At 40.1% G+C, this 21,401-nt stretch overlaps 2 protein-coding genes across 9 annotated transcripts in view; one reads left to right on the forward strand and one right to left on the reverse strand.

Moving 5' to 3' along the window:
* Positions 1-12,059, forward strand: part of LOC147250081 (transcription initiation factor TFIID subunit 4-like) — a 33,212-nt gene extending 21,153 nt beyond the window's left edge. For 6 of the 7 annotated variants that reach the window (XM_086224993.1, XM_086224996.1, XM_086224994.1 and 3 more), the window contains 2 exons: positions 5,733-5,837; positions 9,772-12,059. In XM_086224993.1, the coding sequence (XP_086081119.1) occupies positions 5,733-5,837; positions 9,772-9,987 (321 nt within the window). In that variant the 3' untranslated portion in view covers positions 9,988-12,059. Of the gene's footprint in view, positions 1-5,732; positions 5,838-8,605; positions 9,145-9,771 lie in introns of those variants that run through there. The other variant, XM_086224995.1, reaches the window with a different exon arrangement.
* Positions 12,060-12,927: 868 nt separating this feature from the next.
* The window catches only part of LOC147250082 (uncharacterized), a 40,198-nt gene continuing 31,724 nt past the window's right edge, over positions 12,928-21,401 (reverse strand). The window contains exons 4-5 of one of the 2 annotated variants that reach the window (XM_086224177.1): positions 18,260-18,565; positions 12,928-17,510 (exon numbers count right to left, since the gene is read on the reverse strand). In XM_086224177.1, the coding sequence (XP_086080303.1) occupies positions 17,352-17,510; positions 18,260-18,565 (465 nt within the window). In that variant the 3' untranslated portion in view covers positions 12,928-17,351. Of the gene's footprint in view, positions 17,511-18,259; positions 18,566-21,401 lie in introns of those variants that run through there. The other variant, XM_086224179.1, reaches the window with a different exon arrangement.

Genomic DNA, 21,401 nt, shown 5'->3' on the forward strand with positions numbered 1-21,401 from the left:
ATTGCACATTTACAAGAAACCCATTTAGATGATTTAGGACATTTTAAGTTACAGCAGGGGGTGTTTGGTCAGGTGTTTTTCTCCTCATACACCTCTAGAAGTAGAGGAGTGGCTATTCTTGTTCGACGGAATCTCCCTTTTGTGATTTCAGAGCGTGTTAAAGATCAAAATGGCCGATATGTCATGATCAGGGGTTCTCTACAAGGCTCAGTTGTATCTTTATTGAATGTTTACCATCCACCAGCCCATCCAACAGATTTGATATCCAAAGTGTTCTTTGATTTTTCTCAGATGCACTCAGATACTGCGATAGTGGGTGGAGACTTTAATTGTATAATGAACCCACTTATTGACAGATTCCCTCACAAGGATATTCTCCTCAAGCTAAATTACTTAACTCTGTATGTGGAGAATTAAGATCCGTGGATGTATGGAGAATGATTCACCCCACAGATAAGGAATATACTTTCTTTTCTGCCCCACATGTGTGTCACACTAGAATTGATTATTTTTTTCTTCCCGCATCTTCCCTACAGTCAGTTCTATTCTGCCAGATAGGAAGTATTATCATATCGGACCGTGCCGGTGTGGCTATGGATCTTTCGTTTAAAGGTACAGGAAACAGAGTGAAATATTGGAGATTAAATACAACTATTTTAAAGGACCACACCTTTGTATCCTTTTTTAATACAGAGTTGAAATCCTTCCTTTCTATCAACTGCCAGTCAACAGATGACCCCTCCCTACTATGGGAAACTACTAAGGTTTATGCCAGAGGGATTATTATCTCCCTTTCAGCCAATAGAAGGCGCCAAAAGCTTCAGAAGCAAAACACATGAATGGCTGAACTTCAAGCGAAGGAGAGAGTTTATGTAGATTCCCCATCGTCCACCGTACTGCAAGAAATATCTGCAGTCAGATCAACCTTGGATAATCTTTCTACTCAAAATGAGGAGACTAAACTTAGGTTTACTAACCAAAGACTCTATGAACATGGGGACAAACCTGGAAAATATTTGGCGCATCTTACTAAAAAAAGGGCAGAGTCACAATCTATTTCAGTTATTTGTGATGAGCAGGATAATCGAATATATGACAACAGACTCATAAATAACACCTTTAAGGCAGTTTACAGCGGGCTATATACGTCTGAACAGACAGATGATGTATTTGAACTGATGGAAACGTTCTTTGCCCCGCTCAATCTGCCTACTATATCAGTAGAGCCACAGACTGCTCTCAATGCCCCTATTTCTAAGGAGGAAGTATTGAATACTGTAAGAAATTTACAGAATGAAAAATCCCCAGGACCAGACGGGTTTAGAGGTGAATATTATAAAGAATTTTGTGGCCTGTTAATAGATCCATTATTGAATGTGTTTAACCACTCATTTTTGTGTAATGTATTACCACAGACTTAGAGAGAAGCGAATATCTCACTCATTCTGAAAAAAGGGAAATGCCCTGAATACTGCTCATCATACAGGCCGATTGCCCTTCTTAACGTTGACCACAAAATGCTCTCAAAAATTTTTGACACTCGACTTGAAGATATCCTGCCTAAAATTATAAAAGAGGATCAAACAGGATTTATAAAGGGGCGTAGTTCATGTGCTTTCTCAACATCATTCAGGATTTCCAGCATAGAAAAACTTACGGACTAGTGCTTTCTCTAGATGCTGAGAAAGCCTTTGACCGGGTGGAGTGGGGTTATTTATTTTATGTTTTAAACAAATATGGTTTAGGTGTTCATTTTATTAGATGGGTCAAAGTCCTGTATGACAATCCTCAGGCAGCCATTTTGTCCAGTGGGCGAAGATAAGATCATTTTTAATCCCCCACAGGGGGACAAGACAAGGCTGCTCATTATGGCCTCTACTGTTTGCCATCATTGTAGAGCCTTTGGCAGAAGCCATGAGGATGGCCCCCTCTATACAGGGTTTACAACTTGGTAACCAGCATCATAAAATAAGTTTATATGCAGATGACGTTTTATTATTTATCTCCAATTTAGAAACACCAATACCTGTTTCACTCGATATTGTTAATCTTTTTTGCAGGTTTTCTGGTTATAAAATTAATCTTACCAAACCTGAAGCCATGCCGCTCGGGCACCTTAATAAGATACCTGCTACACTGCCTTCTTTCCCATTTAAGTGGTCCCCGACAGGTCTAGTATATTTAGGTATTTTTATAACCCCTAAATTTAAACAAATGTATGAAGCAAATTTGATCCCCTTGTTCGAGAAAGTGAGGTTGGATCTGGACAGATGGAATCATTTACCTGTCTCCTGGCTAGGTCGAATATCCTGAATCAAGGTGAACATTTTACCTCGATTATTATACCCAATCCAAATGATTCCTGTTATATTCTCAAACAAGGTGATAAAAGATATAAACAGCTGGCTGAGTGCTTTTATATGGAGCAAACGCAGACCAAACCTTAAGATGGCTACATTGCAGCAACCAAGCTCTGTGGGAGGTCTGGACTTACCAGAGATCAGAAAGTATCAGTTAAGTGCACATATGAGATGTGTCTATGACCGGGTGATAGGCTATCCTAATTCTACCTGGCTGGGTACTGAAAGCTCCCTTGCAAAATATCTGCTGAGGGACCTGCTGTTTATTAAGAAATTAAATATTGTTGAATCTAGTTGTGAGAATCCTGTTATAGTGAATACATTTAGGGCCTGGCGATTAGTGTGTCGACTAGAGGGAAGGTCTAAACTAACCTCCATTTTTACTCCGATTGTCAATAATCCTGATTTTCAGCCTGGTTCATCTGGTACTGGCTTTAGACAGTGGAATAACAGAGGCAGACTAAAGGACCTATTTCTGAACAACACACTAATGTCATTTGAACAAATTAGGATGGTATATGGTATCAAGAGGCAAGATCTTTTTCTTTATTTTCAGATAAGACACTATATAATGCATAGCACAACTTTAATGACTCATTTTGAGGTATCTCCTGAGGAGAAAATTTTATTTCAATCTACTGGAAAGTTGTCTGTAAGTTTGTTTTATAAAGCGCTGTATTCTTCTTCCCCTGTTAAACTGCAAGGACTTAAGAGCACATGGGAGAGAGAGCTATCTGTCACAACCACTGACGAGAAATAGAACGATATCTGGAAACATGCCAAATCAATTTCTGTCTGCTATTGGGTAAAAGCACTACAACTTAGGATCATACACAGAATGCATGTATCGTCCAACCGCAGGCACCATGTCAAGCCTACACTCTCACCCATGTGCCTCAAATGTGAGACAGAAATAGGCACTTTAAGTCATTGTCTCTGGTCATGCCTTAAACTACTAGATAGCTAGATGTTGCATTTTGGATGTCGTGATGTCACGATGAAGCACAAGTGTTGTTTTTTCCTGCTTTTGGAGGCTGCATTGCAGTGAACTTATGTGATTTTCTTTTTCGGGGCGTTGGGGTGTTCATCACCCATGTCTGTGCCCATTCAGTACATTTGTAACGTTGAATTTTTATTTTTAGGGCCTGAGCCTGAAGGTACTTCAGGCGAAGACCCTATTATGTTTGCTCGGCAGAGCAACACATTAGCAGCACTAAAAACACTAAAAACACACACTAAACAGTGTCCCAGCCCCCCCCAACACCCACGAGGCAGCTCGGCCAGACGGCCCAGAGCCGGTTTTCACATACACACCCATTCAAAACCTGGTATTATACTGTTCTTGCTCTCAATGAGTGCGCGCTATATGCGCATAATGCGCATAACGTAATTTCACCCCCTGAACATGCATGAAAATCGCTGAAATTTGCCACACTTGTCTGGTCTGGTGCCACATTCATTAATTTAAAAAAATAACACCACAAAAGTCAATAGCGCCACCTACGGACCCACACAACTAAAAGATAATTTAAAGATAATTTCAAGCACTATAACTCCTCCCACGAATGTCCCACAGACATGGGACCAACACCGTTGGACACGTCTCATGAAGACGAACAATTCATACACTCTGACCCCTCACCTATCTACAACACAGTGTCCACAAATTGGATGAAACTGTCAAAATTAGGACTTTTTTTACTCCCCAAACAAAATCTATCTCCTCCTATGGCATTAATGGTATTGCTTCCAAACTTACACACATTAATCACACAACTCTGCTCTTCAAAAATCTTTAAAAACTTTTTAATAACTCATTTGGTGTCCATTTTACAAGCCCTCAAAGTCGGGGAGACACATTTTACGCTGACAATGGAAACCAATGGGGAGGCCATGTCCTCTCATGGTACACACTCTCAAACAAACACTTCTCACTTCTACGCTACAACTCACACAGCTTCACAAAACACACCACTGGATTCCTACAAAAACAACAATACAAAATGATGTATTATGTGTCCCTTTTGACCAACGTATTCCCAGTTATAAAGCTTTTACACACTACAATTCTGTTAATCCTCCTCTGCTCTCACACTTGATTTTTTTTTAATGTTTTGACAAAGAGTGAATCTTATTTCAGTAAGCGGTAACCCTCTGATGTCTTCACGGGCTTGGATTTTGATGCATGTCGTGAGATGATTTTTTTTCCTATTTCGCCCACCCCTATTTTGCTCCTTGTTTATATTTTTTAATTTTTATCTTCATTTTTAGTTATTTATTTTTCTTGTCTTTTATTTTTATTTATCTATTTTTGGATATGTGTTCTGTCTGTTTGTTTTTTTATGCAAAATTAATAAAAAAATGTATTAAAAAAATGTAAAGGAGATGAAAGGCAGTGTGGCTGTTTAAGAAGGTGGTAACACTTCACATGGCTTGTTTTCCATCTAATGCTGCTGTCTTGCCCAGAGGTTTCTCCACAGCAGAAAATGTGTTCATTTACATACCCTACTGCTGGCACCCCCGCACACACTCAACCATTGCACTTTCCAGGCGGTACACTGCATGCACTTTGCAAAGCCTGAGTAGGTGTGGTGTTAATCAGACTAGATTTTATTGTAAGCTTCTTTGAAGGTAATCCAATGAGGAATACCTTCAGTGAAATGCAACTTGAATACATTTTGTGCCTGTTGTAGCTAAACTACCGATTTATGGTTCAGGAGACAGAATACATGTTGTTTGCCCAGTAATTATATGAATGTCATTCTGTTTTATTCAAAATAGTGGTCTTGGTAGTTTTGGCTACTCGTTATTATGGAAAATTAATAGCAACTGCGCATTTCCTCTGCACTGTTGAGGATAACAGTCAACATCAGTTTCCCCAGTTTGAGAAAAGACAGTCTGGGTCAAATTAATGTTGTGGAAATAGACACTCAGATTTTTTTTAGCTCATCACGACAGTAGGTCAGTGTTTTGCTTTGTTTTTCTTGAGAGCAAATACAACAAAGACATCTTAAAGCGGCACTATACATACAATACAATCTAAAAAAAATAGTATATATAGAAAATATATTATTGCTTTTGTTTTGCTAGCAGGCATGCTCATTAAAGTCATTTATGTCCTTTATCTACCACTATGAGAGGCTCTCTAAATAATCCAGCTCCCTAATATCCCCTCTTGAAATGATCTCACACACTGAAGGATTCCGCCTAACTTGATGCAAAGGGAGTACATTATTGGTTGTAAGAGTTTCACTTAACGATGTGAAACCCAACTACCGTGTGGTGGGGGAAAAGAACTCAAAGGGGTTTTAGTATTGTAACACTTTCTCCCCACGTCATGGTTTACATCTTCTGGTTTGTTTGTTTTTTTAGCTGCAACAAATAGAAAAAGCTCAGCTGCAGCAAAGAGAGGCCAACATCACTGCTTTGGCTGCCATTGGGCCTCGCAAAAGACCTCTGACACAAACTGCAAGCCAGGTGGGTGCGTCGGCTTTACAGGGGTTTGTTAATGAAAAACAGCATATTTTAAAAGTGGGGTTTTCTGCTCTGCTTTCCTGCAGCCTAATGCGACTGATTTAGGTGCTTCATAGTTCGAGGCCAGCAGACAAAAGCAAAAACAATGGTGCAAACAGACTAATGTGTTGATACTACTGCGTCTTAACCAGAGTCAGCCGAACTCTGAGCTTGTCGGTCTGCTTGCACTAAACGCTAGAAATTTGTCATGAAGTATATTCAGATCGCTTGCTTTAGACTTGGGAGGACTTTCCTATTTTTTTTCAAAGTTTCTTCAGTTTCTACACGTTAATAAGTTCCATTTTGTATACAAATAATGCATAAATAAGAACATTGTCCTGTAATGGCATGCTGCAGCTTTTCATGATGGAGTTTAGCATCATCTCAAGCTGAACAAAGCAGCAGCATGTCAGAAACAAGGCAACAACAAGAGGAAGCTGCACAGTTCACAGTGAAGAATAATTAATAAATCTAATGAAATATAAATATGGAAGCGGCATCTTTAATCTGCAGGTGACTGGTGGATGATGATCTTTAACTTGAGAAATCATGAATGCTGACTTATATTAAAAACAAAAACTCACTGTTGCATAGATGGCTGATGTGTTCATGTAGACACGTCCTGTCTTTTTCCCTGTGAAAAGGGTTTTCTATGGAGTTTCTCCTCAGTCGACGTGAGGGTCTGAGGGTAGAGGACGTTGTTACGATGCCATGTGAAGCCCTTTGAGACAAACTGTTTGTGGAAACGGGCTCTACAAATAAAATTGCCTTGCCTTGCCTGTCAGAAGGAGATATAAGTAGCAGATCATTTGCAATAATACATATTATCATATTCCAGTTCTGGGAATTTTAGATTTGGTTCTGATTGAAGACAGTTTTGTCATATTGATTGACTTGCTTTAAATTCCAGTCCCTCCCTCCAGAATCCTTGGAGTTAAAATCAAGTCCTAACTTAAACAAACAGGAACCCTAGAACTCCTCACATTTAGCCTGTTAGTTTAGTTCACCGAGTCTTGAAGTCTCTGTGTGTTTAAGTGGTGGCCCTGGAGGCTGTCGGTTTAAATATGAGACATCTGTTAAGTGCACACACTGGCCTTCATTTATCAAATGAGCATACAAACCAGCACATGCCTTAATTACACATTTGATACAACTTAGTTTTACCCACTTAGAATAAAAACGGTTTCATTTGCAATAAGGTCAAGAAGAAATGGTCCAACCTGAATGAATCACATGGAATTGTTAGAGCTATGTGTCCAACAATTAAAATACTAATTGTGTGTGTAAGTCACCAATGAGATAACTCACCGGTAAGATGACTCCAACCATGCAGTGCGCCCTCTTGTAATCAAGTACCCACTCTGCCGTTATGAAAAATGAACGAGTCCTGCATGCCTCCGGGCCACCGGGCTACCATGTTCAGAATACTCACTCTGGCATCACTGATTACTTGCACATTAACTGAGTGGTAATTTTTGCAGTTAATGTACATGTAATCATTCACAGATGGTGGTGTCAGATGCATATGGGTCCAATCAATCGCTCCAATCACATTTGGAAATCTCAGCAAACTGTGATTGAAAGGGAATTTTATGTGCATCATGGTACGGGAATTGTATATACTCAGCAGAGAGGGAATTGATCGCCCTCAAAACTGCTGGCATATTTTGGCTGAGTGACAGCTGGGTTATTCTAGACCTATCACCGATCTCCAGCCAAAAGACCCGGTGGCGAAAAACCCCAAGGTGGATATCACCTGCACTGGCACAGGTATGGTGTTGCACCGCGGGGTTTCTCTCCTTAATTGGGGTTCTAGGTTTTGGCATAACTCCTGGAGGAGATGCCTAGGGAGACGAAAACAATTCATGAGCCACTCATTACTCTCTTGGAATAAATCTCTTGGTGGTCCTGAAGAACCCTCTCACCTGATGGGCGCATTACAGTCCTCTAACAGAGCCAGATCTGCCATTACTGAGCCTTAACCATCTCCCAGCCAAAGGCAAGGCAAGGCAAAGCAATTTTATTTGTAGAGCCCGTTTCCACAAACAGTTTGTCTCCAGGCTTCATGGCATCATAACAACATCCTCTGCCCTCAGACCCTCACATCGACTGAGGAAAAACTCCATAGAAAACTCTTTTAACAGGGACAAATCTGAGAAACCTCAGGGTGAGCAACAGAGGAGGGACCCCTCACCCAGGACGGACAGACGTGCAGCTGTTTAAATAGGTGAAACTTTAGTCAGTCGCCTATCACATCACAGATCTAATAGAGATAACTTTCAATTCCAGGATTGTTTGTCAATCTATGCCTACTTAAAGCAGTGTTCTGTGCACCAATTCAAATTGAAATGGTAATCAGGTACACCAGGGGTGGGCAACCCTGTGCCGCGGAGGGCCGTGTGTATGCAGGTTTTCCCTCCAACCAAACACTTTAACAGGCGATTCCACCGATTAACACTCTTCTGTGGCTGAAGGTGTGTTAATCAGTGGAATCGCCTGTTAAAGTGTTTGGTTGGAGGGAAAACCTGCATACACACGGCCCTCCGTGGCACAGGGTTGCCCACCCCTGATACACAATTATATATGGTAAATATATATCTACACTGTCAATCCAGAAGTTGATGAGAGGAAATATGGAGGAGAAATGACTATTGCGTACATTTCCTTTTATGCATTGTCATCTTTATTTTGGGGTTGGTTTTTGGTGTTCATCTTCATTTTGTGTGTGTCAGGTTTCTCTGCTGCCAAAGCTGAATGTTCAAAGAGTGACTCGAGTCATGCTGAAAGATCTACTCGTGTGTATGGAACAAGATCGATTTCTGCAACATTCTCTGACTCTATACAAAGCAATGCAGTAATGACTTGCTTCTTCATTCTTCTCATACAAATTCATAGGTTTATCAATAATAATTTGCAGGGTGCTTCTTTCATTTTCCTGTTTTTCTTTTTACTTTGTGTCAGATATACAAAGTACCCTTGTTTATTACGTAAATGTATTTTCGGAGGATAAACAAAATCTAAGCTTGTTCCTAACAGCACTCCCAATTCTGTTTTTCTTTTGCTTTGTTAAATTTGAATATTTTCATTTGCTGGAGTGATGAATATGAGTGGAATTATATTAGGTACTAGGAATTTACTTCCAGGAAACTCTGTTAAATAATTGAATATGCTCCTAGAGCAGGAGAAAAGGGCATTAACTTTAGGAAAGTTGTTTGAGTTTATGTGTTGCCTTTATCTGCTTATTGTTTGACCATTTAAATAAGTGAAATTGTGCACACATACTTCAAATCTTTTTTACGTTACAGCTTTATAGATGCCATGATAGAAATTGTGATTCATGTTTTGTGAAACACCGTCATATTCAGAGCAGGATTAATAATTTGAATTGCAATGTTACTATGGACTAAGGACTTTCCCATAAGCTACACCCACCAGACACTTCATTAATTACACCTTGCATGTTCCAGGTTGGACCCCCAGGTTGGGCCTTAATTCTTTGAGTCATAGAATCAGCGAGGTGCTAGAAACATACCTCGATAGATTGTTGTCCATCTTGACATGATACCATCAAACAGTTGCTGCTGATTTGTCTGCTACGTCGGCATGTAAACCTCCCATTCCACCACATCCCAAGGGTGCTCCTCTGGATTGGAGATCTGTGAACTGTGGAGGCCATTTAAGTACAGTGAATTCATTGTCATGCTCAAGGAACCAGTTTGAGGGATTTGAGCATTGTGACGTGGCACATAAATATGCTTGAAGTCGCAGGAGAGAGAAGTGCACTATGGTCATAAGGGGACAGACGTGGTCAGCAGCAATACTCAGGGTAGTTGTATTTAAACGATGCTCCATTGGTACCCGGTGTGATCACATTTTCTCTCTGTATCTTCCTGCACAGGTCAAAACTTCCAAGTATTCTGACTGTGCAATAGCACCACCTGCCCTCTGTTACAGGGATGGAAGGACCGCTACACTATTACCACCAGGTTTATGCAGCAAAAACATTAATGGCAGGGCTACATTACAATGGGATTGTATGTGTAACTCTTGCAATAACCAATCATTTCTCAGAACTTCCGTAAAACTTTGCCTTTCATGGACAGTGGCATGTTGAATGAACGTGGGGCCAGTATTTCAACCATAGTAATGTGGGGCGTCAGACTTGAAGACATGCTGGCTTCCGTACAGCGTGTGAAGTGTGCGTCGATCGTTGGCTGGGTCCCCTCAGTGCAAAGACGGATATTTCATGCACATTGCGTCAGCTATCTTATGAATCTTGAGCTCTCTTTTCACGAGCTCACATCAAGGAAACTCCCACTAGACTAAGGATCCCAAAGTGTCCCCCCCACACAATTACAACACCACCAGCAGCTGCAGCCTTCATATGAGGCAGGATGGATCCATGCTTTCATGTTACTTATGCTGACGTTTTTCCAGTCTTCTTTTGTCAACTTTTGACGAGCCTGTGTGAATTGTAGCCTCAATATTTTTTAATCTAAGCTGACGGGAACGGCGCCCGGGGGTCATCTGTGATTGTACCCCATCAGCTTCAATGTTCAATATTTGGTGCAACCAAAGAGGCTCTTCTGCATACGACAGTTGTAACAAGTGGTTGTTTGAGTTACTTTTTTCTCTGTATCAGCTTAAACCAGTCTGGCCATTCTCTTCTAACAACAAATATTTGCACAGAGAACAGGGTACACTCACAGTACACTCACAGTACACTCACAGTACTATCAGCCAGTTTGAGGTTTTAGCACCCAAGGGTTCCTCTTCTTCCCCCAACAGATCTCAGCTTAGATTGATTCAAATTAACTTGCCAACCTATTTTTGACCCCATTATAAAAGTAGTCCCACAGCCCAGCAAAAAAAAAAAAACTTTGTTCATTAAAATTAAACATTTTATTTATTTTATATATAAAATTTTAATTGTTTTTAAAGGTTGTTTCGAGGCAATTTTTGGTGGCACTGATGAAGCTTCTGGGTACTATGTTCTTAAAAGTGTTCCTTATGTTTTTGTCAACCCGAACCTAAAAAATGTGTATAACCAGTACAGGAAAGCATGGGTGTCCAGCAGTTTAACCTTCTTGCTCCAATAATATAAATTTGTAGGTCAGAATGTCAACATTAGATAACAGGGGTTTGTTTAGTTTCTTCAAGGTGAGTTTCCAGATGCTAATACGGACCTCTGTGTTTACAAAATACATGCATGTGTATGCACTTATGAAACAAGTGCAGTTCTTTTCTAACTTCAGCAGTGAATGTTTTTCTCTTTGTTTCGCCAGCTGATCATATTCAATTTAAATGGGGCTTGGTCATTACTTTGTACACAAGGCAGCAAAAATGAAGACAACATTGTTTCAATCAAATATTAAGATGGTTAATGGTTTCTATGAATGATCATGTAGATGAAGCACAATATTATTTGGAAAAGCATTACCTTAACAATGACCATTCAAAATCCAACATTTTTCATTCAACCCTGTTGTGCACTTTACTTGCTAAATGTATTAAAGCATTTCCGTGACCTTCTTTTTATAGACCAGTCCAGAGCAGATTTGAATCCACTTAGAAAAATTGAATTGAATTGAATCAAAATCCATGCACAGCTTTCTGAGTTATCCTTCTAGTCAGACGTACACGCAAGTGGTAACGAGCACATTCTCTCCTCAGTGTAGGTAGTAATGATGAACTTGCCAGAAACTGACTGTGTTGTTGAATTTTGCGAACTATTTGTCACACTTAGGCAGTACATTGTGATATCTGAAGTATGTCATTATTAATCTATTTGAAAAAAAAGAATAAAGCAATCTGTTTTTTGTTGTTGTTGTTTTTAAAAGCCTTATGAGATGATGACTAGATAACAGATAATGGTCACTTCTGCCTGCCATTTCAAAATCATCTGCCTCAATGGGCAGTACATCTTTAAAAGATTGGCGTGGACACGGCATTAAACTTCCTCAAAGTAATGCGAGGGATGAGCCAAGTATTCAGTACTGGAGGTCGTGATGAAGCAGAGTAACGGAACATGGCAACGGAACAATGTGTCGTCATCAGTGATCTCGCTGTTTTTGAGGGAAGGTTTTCCTTGTGTGTGTGTGTCCCACATTGTCTGATGGGCAGCGGGCCTGTCAGTCTCATATGGATTCCCTACCCCCGCACACTGCATTTCTGCAAATATTTAAATTTAACTGCATCAAGACTGTCCTTTGCAGGTGCACTCAGACACTATCATTTTATTTAATTTTTTATTTCAACTGAAATACTTAAAAACTCAGGAAAATGAGTGCTATAGTATGAGGTTTACCTGACAGTGACTCTGATCAACAGTAAGCTACATTAAAAGACATTCAGCATCAAATTAGTGGCAGTAGTTGCTCATCTGAGATTGTTCTATAAATGGTTAGTCCTCTTGTCAAAGACATAAATAGCTTAATCGGAGGCTTTGTAATCCATCCATCCATCCATTTTCTTTCACTTATTCCTGTTAAGGGTCACGGGGGGTGGAGCCTATCCCAGCAGCCTTCAGGTGAGAGGCAGGGTTCACCCTGAACAGGTCACCAGTCCATCACAGGACCAACACATAGAGACAGACAACCATTCACACTCACAGTCACACCTACAGTCAATTTAGAGTATCAATCAGCCTCGTCCTCTCTTGATGTCTTTGGACTGTGGAGGAAGCTGGAGTACCAGAGAGAACCCACGCAGGAACAGGGAGAACATACAAACTGAAAGATTCCGTGCCCGAGCCGGGAACCCTCTTGCTGTGAGGCGACAGTGCTGACCACTGGACCATCGTGCTGCCTAGGCTTTGTAATATAATTCTGAAATAGATAATAAATTAAGCAACTTCTGATCAGCCCCTATGAATTTCTTGATACCAATTCAATAAATAAAGTGATCTTCCCTGTTAAGCCACACCCACTTCCAGTTCAAGTCTCAGCCATTTCTAGGTTGAGCATCTGCCCCTCCAAGTATGGACGTGATCAGTTTGGTCATGTAGGTACAAAAACACATGTACTCACTTATTATAAATTACATGGTACAAATAAAGACTTTATTTTTCACAAGGGACACTGTGAGAATATTTATTTTAAACATATGTAAAGATAGCAAATTTGGCAAAAGCGATGGTCTGCAAATATGACAAAACATTGACAGAGTTGGTGCAATTATTGCTCATGATACTGCACTCAATTAAATTAAGCATAATACAGTTCCTCTACAATTTCTACAATATATTATAACCAGCGTTCCTGGCTTGACAATTGTTTTCAATAATGTGTGTTTCCCTGTACGCAAAGTGAGCTGTTGACGTGAATCTGGCACATTTCCCCTTCATACTACAGAAGTGCTGAGCAGTGCACCATGTCAGCACTACATGGGAAATATGTTTGAATAGTTTAAGTGAATATCAGTCTTATTTGACAACTCCTATTGGTCCCGTGATTTAGTATTGAGTCTCTGTAAATTCTGGGGTAATTTGAGAATTGGATTTAAAAACTGACCAACACTGGTGAAGCAGAGGAAGCAATATATAGGTATTTAGGTCCTAGCACAGGCAGACAGCATACTGCAGAGGATACTGCAGATGTAAAAGATGACTTCTTTTTTTGGGGGGGATTTCTCAAGATTTTAATGTTTTGTTGCATGTTCTCATTTTGAGCCAATTTGTTTTACCAATGTAAGCTCCACTTAAACTGGTTGAGCCAGAAGTAGCTGTATCTTTATGCATGTAAAGTTGGCAACAACGAAAACAAACACACACTAACATAAGGATCCCTTTTGGAGGAATTCATATGCGTTTGAGCACTCCCTCCTCTTTAAAAAAAACAAAACAAAATTACAGTTTTAGGGCTTCCTGTGCACAATTCTATAATTACCAATGTACATACTGTAACTGCTATAAAAGATGTGGTTTCCCTCTTGTTCCTACAGTTGAATGTTTGAGCCTCACTATATACAATGATGGACGTACAGTCATTGGAGAGAATGCACATTTTCTCTGAAAACTGCAAATATTTTCCTGGTCCAACACTCAACGTATAAAGTCTTATTTGAAGCTTCCTTTGATTCATCTTGATCAGAGGTCCATAGTAAAAAAGTAGATGTAGCTTGTTACGCTATTTAAGTAGTATTTTTGAGGATCTGTACTTTTTTTTTTTCTTGAGGACTTTTACTTTTACTCTACTACATTTCAAAGTTATAAAAAAACATACTTTTACTCCGTTACTTTGACATTTGCCACCTTTTTACTCATTAAAATGAAATTAGATAATCCAGATAACCCTTTGATGATTGAGAGGATGAGAAGAACACCGTGAACTGATCTTGCAAAGATTAGGTAAGGAGGGACCAGGATGATGAACATGGTTGATGTGGATGACATGGGAGGACACATGAACACACTGACAGCTCCTTCTGTTGAAGACAGCTGTCACCCGCGATCATACTTTTCATCAGTATTTGATACCGTCCCGGTTGTACCCCGCCTCTCGCCTGAAGGCTGCTGGGAAAGGCTCCAGCCCCCCTGCAACCCCTACCAGGAGAATCGGTAGAAAATGGATGGAAAATGACTAGATGTAGACCACATCGGCAAAAGTTGCATTCATGTTAACCACACGAAAGGGGGAAATCAGATGCAGTCAGTGTGCTGCGTGATGTTTTATGTGCTATTTTTTTTTGAACAATTTTGCATTTTTCAGTTTTTTTACGTTGACAGTTGACCAACCCTTTTGCTAGCATGCTGGACATGCACACAACTGGCAGACCAGGGTGAAAGTGGTTAGAACAGTCCAAACCTGTCATTGCCGTAACTGTTGAATGATGTCTTGAGGGTCATTTAAACTAACAATATTATTTCTTTTATTCATATATTTTTTCTATGTTGAGAGTACATCCACTGCATTTGAAAAAATATGAGCAGCTGACGTCAGAGGAAAGAAAGTGGGCTTCAGAAGCTGGGACCTCCACCCTTAAACGGACCACCTTACTGGGTACCCCATCTATGTCTCAGAGTGCAGTTGACGGCCATGAGAAAACATGTTTTAGTGGTCTTAGGCAGGCAGACACTGTATTTATAGTTTTGTTCTCAGGCAGACACTGTATTTATAGTTTTGTTCTCAGGCAGACACTGTATTTATAGTTTTGTTCTCAGGCAGACACTGTATTTATAGTTGTGTTCTCAGGCAGAGACTGTATTTATAGTTATGTTCTCAGGCAGACACTGTATTTATAGTTGTGTTCTCAGGCAGACACTGTATTTATAGTTGTGTTCTCAGGCAGACACTGTATTTATAGTTGTGTTCTCAGGCAGACACTGTATTTATAGTTGTGTTCTCAGGCAGAGACTGTATTTATAGTTGTGTTCTCAGGCAGACACTGTATTTATAGTTGTGTTCTCAGGCAGACACTGTATTTATAGTTGTGTTCTCAGGCAGACACTGTATTTATAGTTGTGTTCTCAGGCAGACACTGTATTTATAGTTGTGTTCTCAGGCAGACACTGTATTTATAGTTGTGTTCTCAGGCAGACACTGTATTTATAGTTTTGTTCTCAGGCAGACACAAGAAACTTGATTCACTTGTTTGCTCCAAGTTTTTTTTTTTGCTTTTGTCACATCTGTTTCATTCACCTGAACGTGAAATAAAGAACAAGGGGAGGACCTTCTTTTGTGCTTGTTTTTATGTGTACCATGAAACTTCTACTACTACTACTATGTACTTTAATTTTACTTGTACTTGTTTTTTTGATACTTGAGTATATTTTTTCACAAGATACTTTTGATACTTAAATACATTTATTATGAGCTGCTATAAGACTTTTACTCAAGTTTTTTTTTTTTATGGGCCTATCAAGTTCCCATTTGGAATTGAGCCTATCCCAGCGGACGTTGGGCGAGGGGCGGGGTACACCCCTGGACTGGTCGGCAGTCCGTCGCGGGGCCATCAGGAGCAATTACGGGACAGTATCTCAGTAACTCGGTCACCAGGAGAAGTGAGGATCAGACCAGCGATCCTTCGGTTGCTGAACGGCCACACTACCTCCAGTCCATGCTGCCCCCAAATTACTATGATGCATTTAATGAACACATATATCACACAATTTTTATGCTGGGGGAAAAAACGAATAAGTATAAAATCATATTTGAGGGACAGTTGAGTTGTCCATTAGTGGTAAAGGTAAATGATGCTATGATAATAAAGTAACCTTTTGTTAAAATTGAAAAATGCGTGTTGTTAAAGTATTTATATACGCTATTAAAGTATTTATATACACTATTAAAGTATTTATATACACTATTAAATTCATTATTAAATAATGAATGAACAAATATCTCACTGTTTGTGCATCTAAAACTGTCTTCCAGCACACAAATGAGATCTTAGATGTTTTATGTATATGTCGAATGTATTGGCCATTTCTTAATTTGTTGGTATTCATAACATTTTTTTTTTTTTTTTTACAAAGAGTTGACACGTCAACTACTTGGTAGAGACTTAAAAATCTGCAAAAAAAAAACCCAAAACAAAACAAAAACCTGAAGTCTTTTAAAAAAAAAATTATTACTACAAGGAAAAAGGACTGAAAAAGAAGATGGATGTTTCAGGTACAGTTTAGTTCAGTTTTTGTCATTTATCTTTTGTTACAAATTTGCTGCAGGCTTTTTGTTAAGAATGTCAACTGAAGTCTTCAAGAGCAACATTTACTGCTGTTTATAGTAGACAATCTCTGACAAGTACACTCTTTTCTCTGCACCATACAGTGGCAAGGCAAGAAGAGCCCATGAACTTAATGGAGTATGTAGCAGCTAAAGAGATATTCTCTCAGCAGTTTGGAGAAGTGTGAATATTGGACTTACAATCACCAGGTAAACAAAACTGTGACTCCAGATGTAATATGATATTCTGTTATGGTCAAAAACAACAGTACATGAGTTCAATGTGACACTATTATACTTACAGTTTGTCGTGCTACCCTTCAATGAAAAAAAAAAACACATTTCCTACAGGTTTTTAGAGTATTAAAATCCTTGTGCTTGGAGCTGTAGTTATTAATCAGCTCCTGAGAAAAGCCTCTTTTTTTTTTTGGTTTACTTTTACAAGATGTGTCAATAAGAGTGTGTGTTTGCAGCAGTTAATCCTAGTATGATATAGCAACTGCAATGCCCTTGCACTTTTCAGCCTCTAAGAAGGATCTCTTTTTTTTTTGCATACAACAGAATTGTCAGCTAGCTTTTCTTTTAGGCCTAAGACCATAGTTTCCATCCATTTTTTGCTCCCCTCTTGAGGCAACAGAGCTATCAGGTGATGTTGCAAATCAAAATGCCAACATTTCAGCCACATATAGCTTGATATGTCCATGTATTCTTGTCCAGTCAGTTTTTGTCATGTTTTTAACTCTCTAGGAGCCTCTCCACGTACTGAAATCTGGTGGAATTAATAGGATACATAAAAGACTTCTTTCCTCAGAGTTTAGTCAAGCAGTTCTTTTTTGATTTGTTTGTCGGTGGGCAGGCGCAAACTCTTTCTGCCCTTTCTTCTTAGAATATATTCATTAAATTGAGAAGAGTCCACACCACCACCACACGAACCCGTGATCCAAAATCCTCTTTGCTGCAACTGCTCCAGTACCTGCAATCAAACACAGAGCATGCGTTGTCTTACTGATGTTATGGGAATGGACAAAAATTGGTAACTGAACAAGAAAACTATAGTTCCAATTACTGAGATTATCGATGTAAAAGTCAAATCAGCAATATCAAATTTCTTGTCTTTAAATACTTGTGCATAAAAGTTAATATTGACTCATTTTGCTGGACCTGCAACTGAACCCTACAGATCCTTTCGCCGAGTCATTACAATTATAGCAAAAGACCATTTTGGATGCGTATGAAGTTGTGTTCCTAATAATTAAAATGTTGGATGACCCAGGCAATATAGAGTGTGTGATCACACATTAACACATTGGATTCAGCAAAGATTAAACTGATTGATCGTCTCCGGAAGCTGAATTCTGATATGATCAGTAACTGTCCACATTGCCTAGTTATGACTAGGAGTGGGGACAAATACCTGCATGTAAAATAACCATTTTGCCTTTGTAATCAGGATTTTCCTGGCTGTTGCAAGATGATGGACCTATGTGAGACACTGTACTCTCTGCTCCATGCTGCAGCAAATCAAAGCTCTGCACCTCCACACACACACACACACACACACACACACACACACACACACCCACAAAGAGCAACCAGCAGCAGCATTTCTGCAGTTGGTTAGCCGTGCAGCTTTGGGCAGTAGCTGACAACTTCGACACCAACAAGTTTTGCAATCTTTTGGACAAACCATAGGTATTTTCCACAGCACAGTTTTGTTTGTACCTGGATGGAGTTGAGATGGCAGTAGCCGTTGAGGGGAAAGCGAATGACATGCGTGGAATTGTGGTTCCAGTTTGCGTTTAGGGATTTACACATGCCATCTCTGACCTCAGGGAAAACCTCCTCGATCACAGCCCGGTGTCCACTCACACTGATCCTCTCACCCAGCTCCGGAGCCACATGAACAGTGACACACTCCCACTCTTGAAAAACTTGCCCAAATTCCTGCTCAGTCTTCCAGTGTTCAAGTTCAGCCTGCAAAGGAGCCAGCTGGAAGAAACTAGCCTCTTCATACAACAGAGAGTACTCCTACAAACACACCAGACATGCACACAGTCAAAAAAGCAAAAGCTTGTAAAAACACAGCAGCACTTTTATTTTACATGTAGAGAAATGGAAAGACACAACACAACTTGTGGATGAAATCAGGGCTGCCCCTCCCCAAACGCAGAATAAGTGTGCCTATGGCCTCATCTTCCATGGTGGGGCCACATATTGCACAAGGGGACACATTTGCGCATATGCACCAACGTGAGTTGCACATAGAGCACCAATCAGCTCAAGGAAGGAGAGGAGACCTGTAATCTGACTGCACACGCGTCGCTGCAGTGATTGACAGCACTTGACATCCGACCAATCAGAGGGATGCGTCAGTAGGCACTTCTAGAGATGCAGGTAGCAGATGAAGAGCAAGAGCCTGTCAGCTTGTCAAAAAGATATCATGAGTCAGGAGCGACCAAGAGGAAGAAAAAGACAAAACAAGAGGAAGCTCATGCTTCACTTGAAAGTGAGTATGTTGTTGAAATAAACACCTGTGGCACAAACACCTCAGGTGCTACTCAGGATTTGATAGGAGGCCCTGTCTCCAGTCTCAGTCTAGATGGGAGAATTCTTTTTCCAGCAGCCCTGAATAACATTTATTGACTGTTTTTTTTAATGCCCTTTGCATTCACCTCTGATGAAAAAGAGTGGTAAAATGACCAGTTGGGGGTCCTATTTAGCCAAGTTTATAGCCCCTTTTTCACCCCCTTGGTATTGGTATTTATCAAGCTTCTTGTGTTCCTTCCTCTTGATGTTGCTTTCACTTGGAATATCTTCATCTGTCACCACAGTGTTCTTCTGTTTTTGCCCATCAGCACTGTGTCTGGGTGGTTAGCCTTTTTTTTTTTCCAGTCTGGATCTGGAAGTCCCACAGGATTTTAGGTCAATCATTTTCCACCACCTTTCAAGGCATCTTCCATTCTGATCTTGGGACTTCTAGCTCCTACTCAGTGCAGATGTTTCTGTACACTATGTAAGCCATGGGGTTATGGTGCTCCATGTATGCTCTTCCTCCTTCCTTCCTGCACCTTACTACTATGTGCTGAACCGTCTCAGGGGCATCTTCGCATAGCCTACACCTGGGGTCCTGTCTGGTACGGTAGACCTCGGCCTCACTGATGTACTAAGTGCTTGCTCTTGTGCTGCCATGAGTGGTACCTCTGTGCTGTCTTACATTTCAGCCTTTCCCAGCCACGGGTACGATTTCTTGATGTCAGCCACTTCTTCTATCTGTTGGTACATAATTGCAGGGCTTGTCTCTTCATGATGATTCATCCTCCTCTTCCTTTGCATCGTTGGGTTTCTGCTACCTGGTGTATCCACCACGCAGGGCCATCTCCCTGATGTATTCCTGGATCTTGATTATTTCATCCTGGACAGTGACTTTAATGCTAATGATAGTTGTACCTATGCAGTTCTCAAACTTTTTTGGGCATGCACCCCCTGCTATCTCCCATCTGGGTTGATGCACCCCCACATCCCCTCACCTTTGTGAAAAAAAATGCAGCACTGCCACATACAATGCATAGAAGATAACTTCTTCCACACTTCATCTTAAGATGAGGTTCATTTTGAATAGCATGCAGTTATTTATGAATTAATGTCAGCTTTTGATTTTAAATTTTACAAAGAAAATCTTTATTTAAATTTCTTCATTGTATGGGAAAATCCCACTTAAAAAACAACCACCATCACATTTTCTATCTTGCGCAATCCCTAGTGGCAGCTCACGCACCCCCGACCTTTGGGAATCCCTGTTGTACCTTATCACTTTCTAAATACAGTTTTACTGCTCTAGCCTATCTATGTTTTGCTCCAGTCGGCCATTTATCATCAGGTTGCCCTGGTTCCCCAAGACCTAATGCGGACCTTGTTGACTAAGTGATGTATGACCCTGTATGACCCTAGTATTTTTCCTCTCCTCCTGAGGTAAATCCTAATGGTCCACACTGGACCAGTCTCCTGCATTGCAGTTAATTGAGTTGACCCCGTAGCTGTCCAGCTGCTATGTATATATTTTGGGGTATGCAATGTCAAATTTCTACATGGGCCAAACATTTGTGGTACCAAAATCTTGCAAGTTCAAAAACCTACAAAACTTGTATAAACAATTTCACTTATCTGAGACTATATACACTATGGCTCCAAATTTGGAGATCTCTTGGAAATGGTCTTGTTTTACATGTCTGAATAGGAAATATTGCAAATGAACAGGACATGCTAACATTGTCAGAATTAGAAAGAATGTTTTAAATGGAAATGATGAATGTGTTCTTCAAATCTTGCCTTCATAAAAGGAAACACCTTTGGCAGCAACTACAGCCCAGTAGACCGCGAGCATTCTAACTGTCAATTTTTCAAGGTGATCTGATCAGATTTCGCCCCATGCTTCCTGAAACATCACCCACAAGATGGATTGGCTTGATGGAATCTTCTTCCGTTCCATATGCAGTTCCCAAAATAACTTCAAAGGTTTCGGATCCGAAGATTGTGCTGGCCACTCCATTACAGTCAGAATTCTGGCTGACTGCTTATTCGTTAAATATTACTAACACCTTCTGAAGTGTATAGTAGAAAGAAGAGGTTCCACCGCACTTAATGTGGTAACTTTAATGTAATTAATTGATTAAAAGCTTGGCAATGCATTTCACCACATGGGCTTGAAACGCATTGCCAAGCTTTTAATGGGAAAGTCTAGCAAGAGGTGCCTGCAGAAATGTTGGCTGTGAATTAATTGGAAAAAATGTGGTTCTAGATCTACTCCATCTTTTAAGTGTCATGAGTTACCTTTTATTGTGATTTAGCACTCCACAAATAAAACTGA

The sequence above is a fragment of the Aulostomus chinensis genome, chromosome 14 (assembly GCF_037954235.1).
Source record: "Aulostomus chinensis isolate RoL2024-O1b breed Wild chromosome 14, RoL_Achi_v1.0, whole genome shotgun sequence".
NCBI lineage: Eukaryota > Metazoa > Chordata > Actinopteri > Syngnathiformes > Aulostomidae > Aulostomus > Aulostomus chinensis.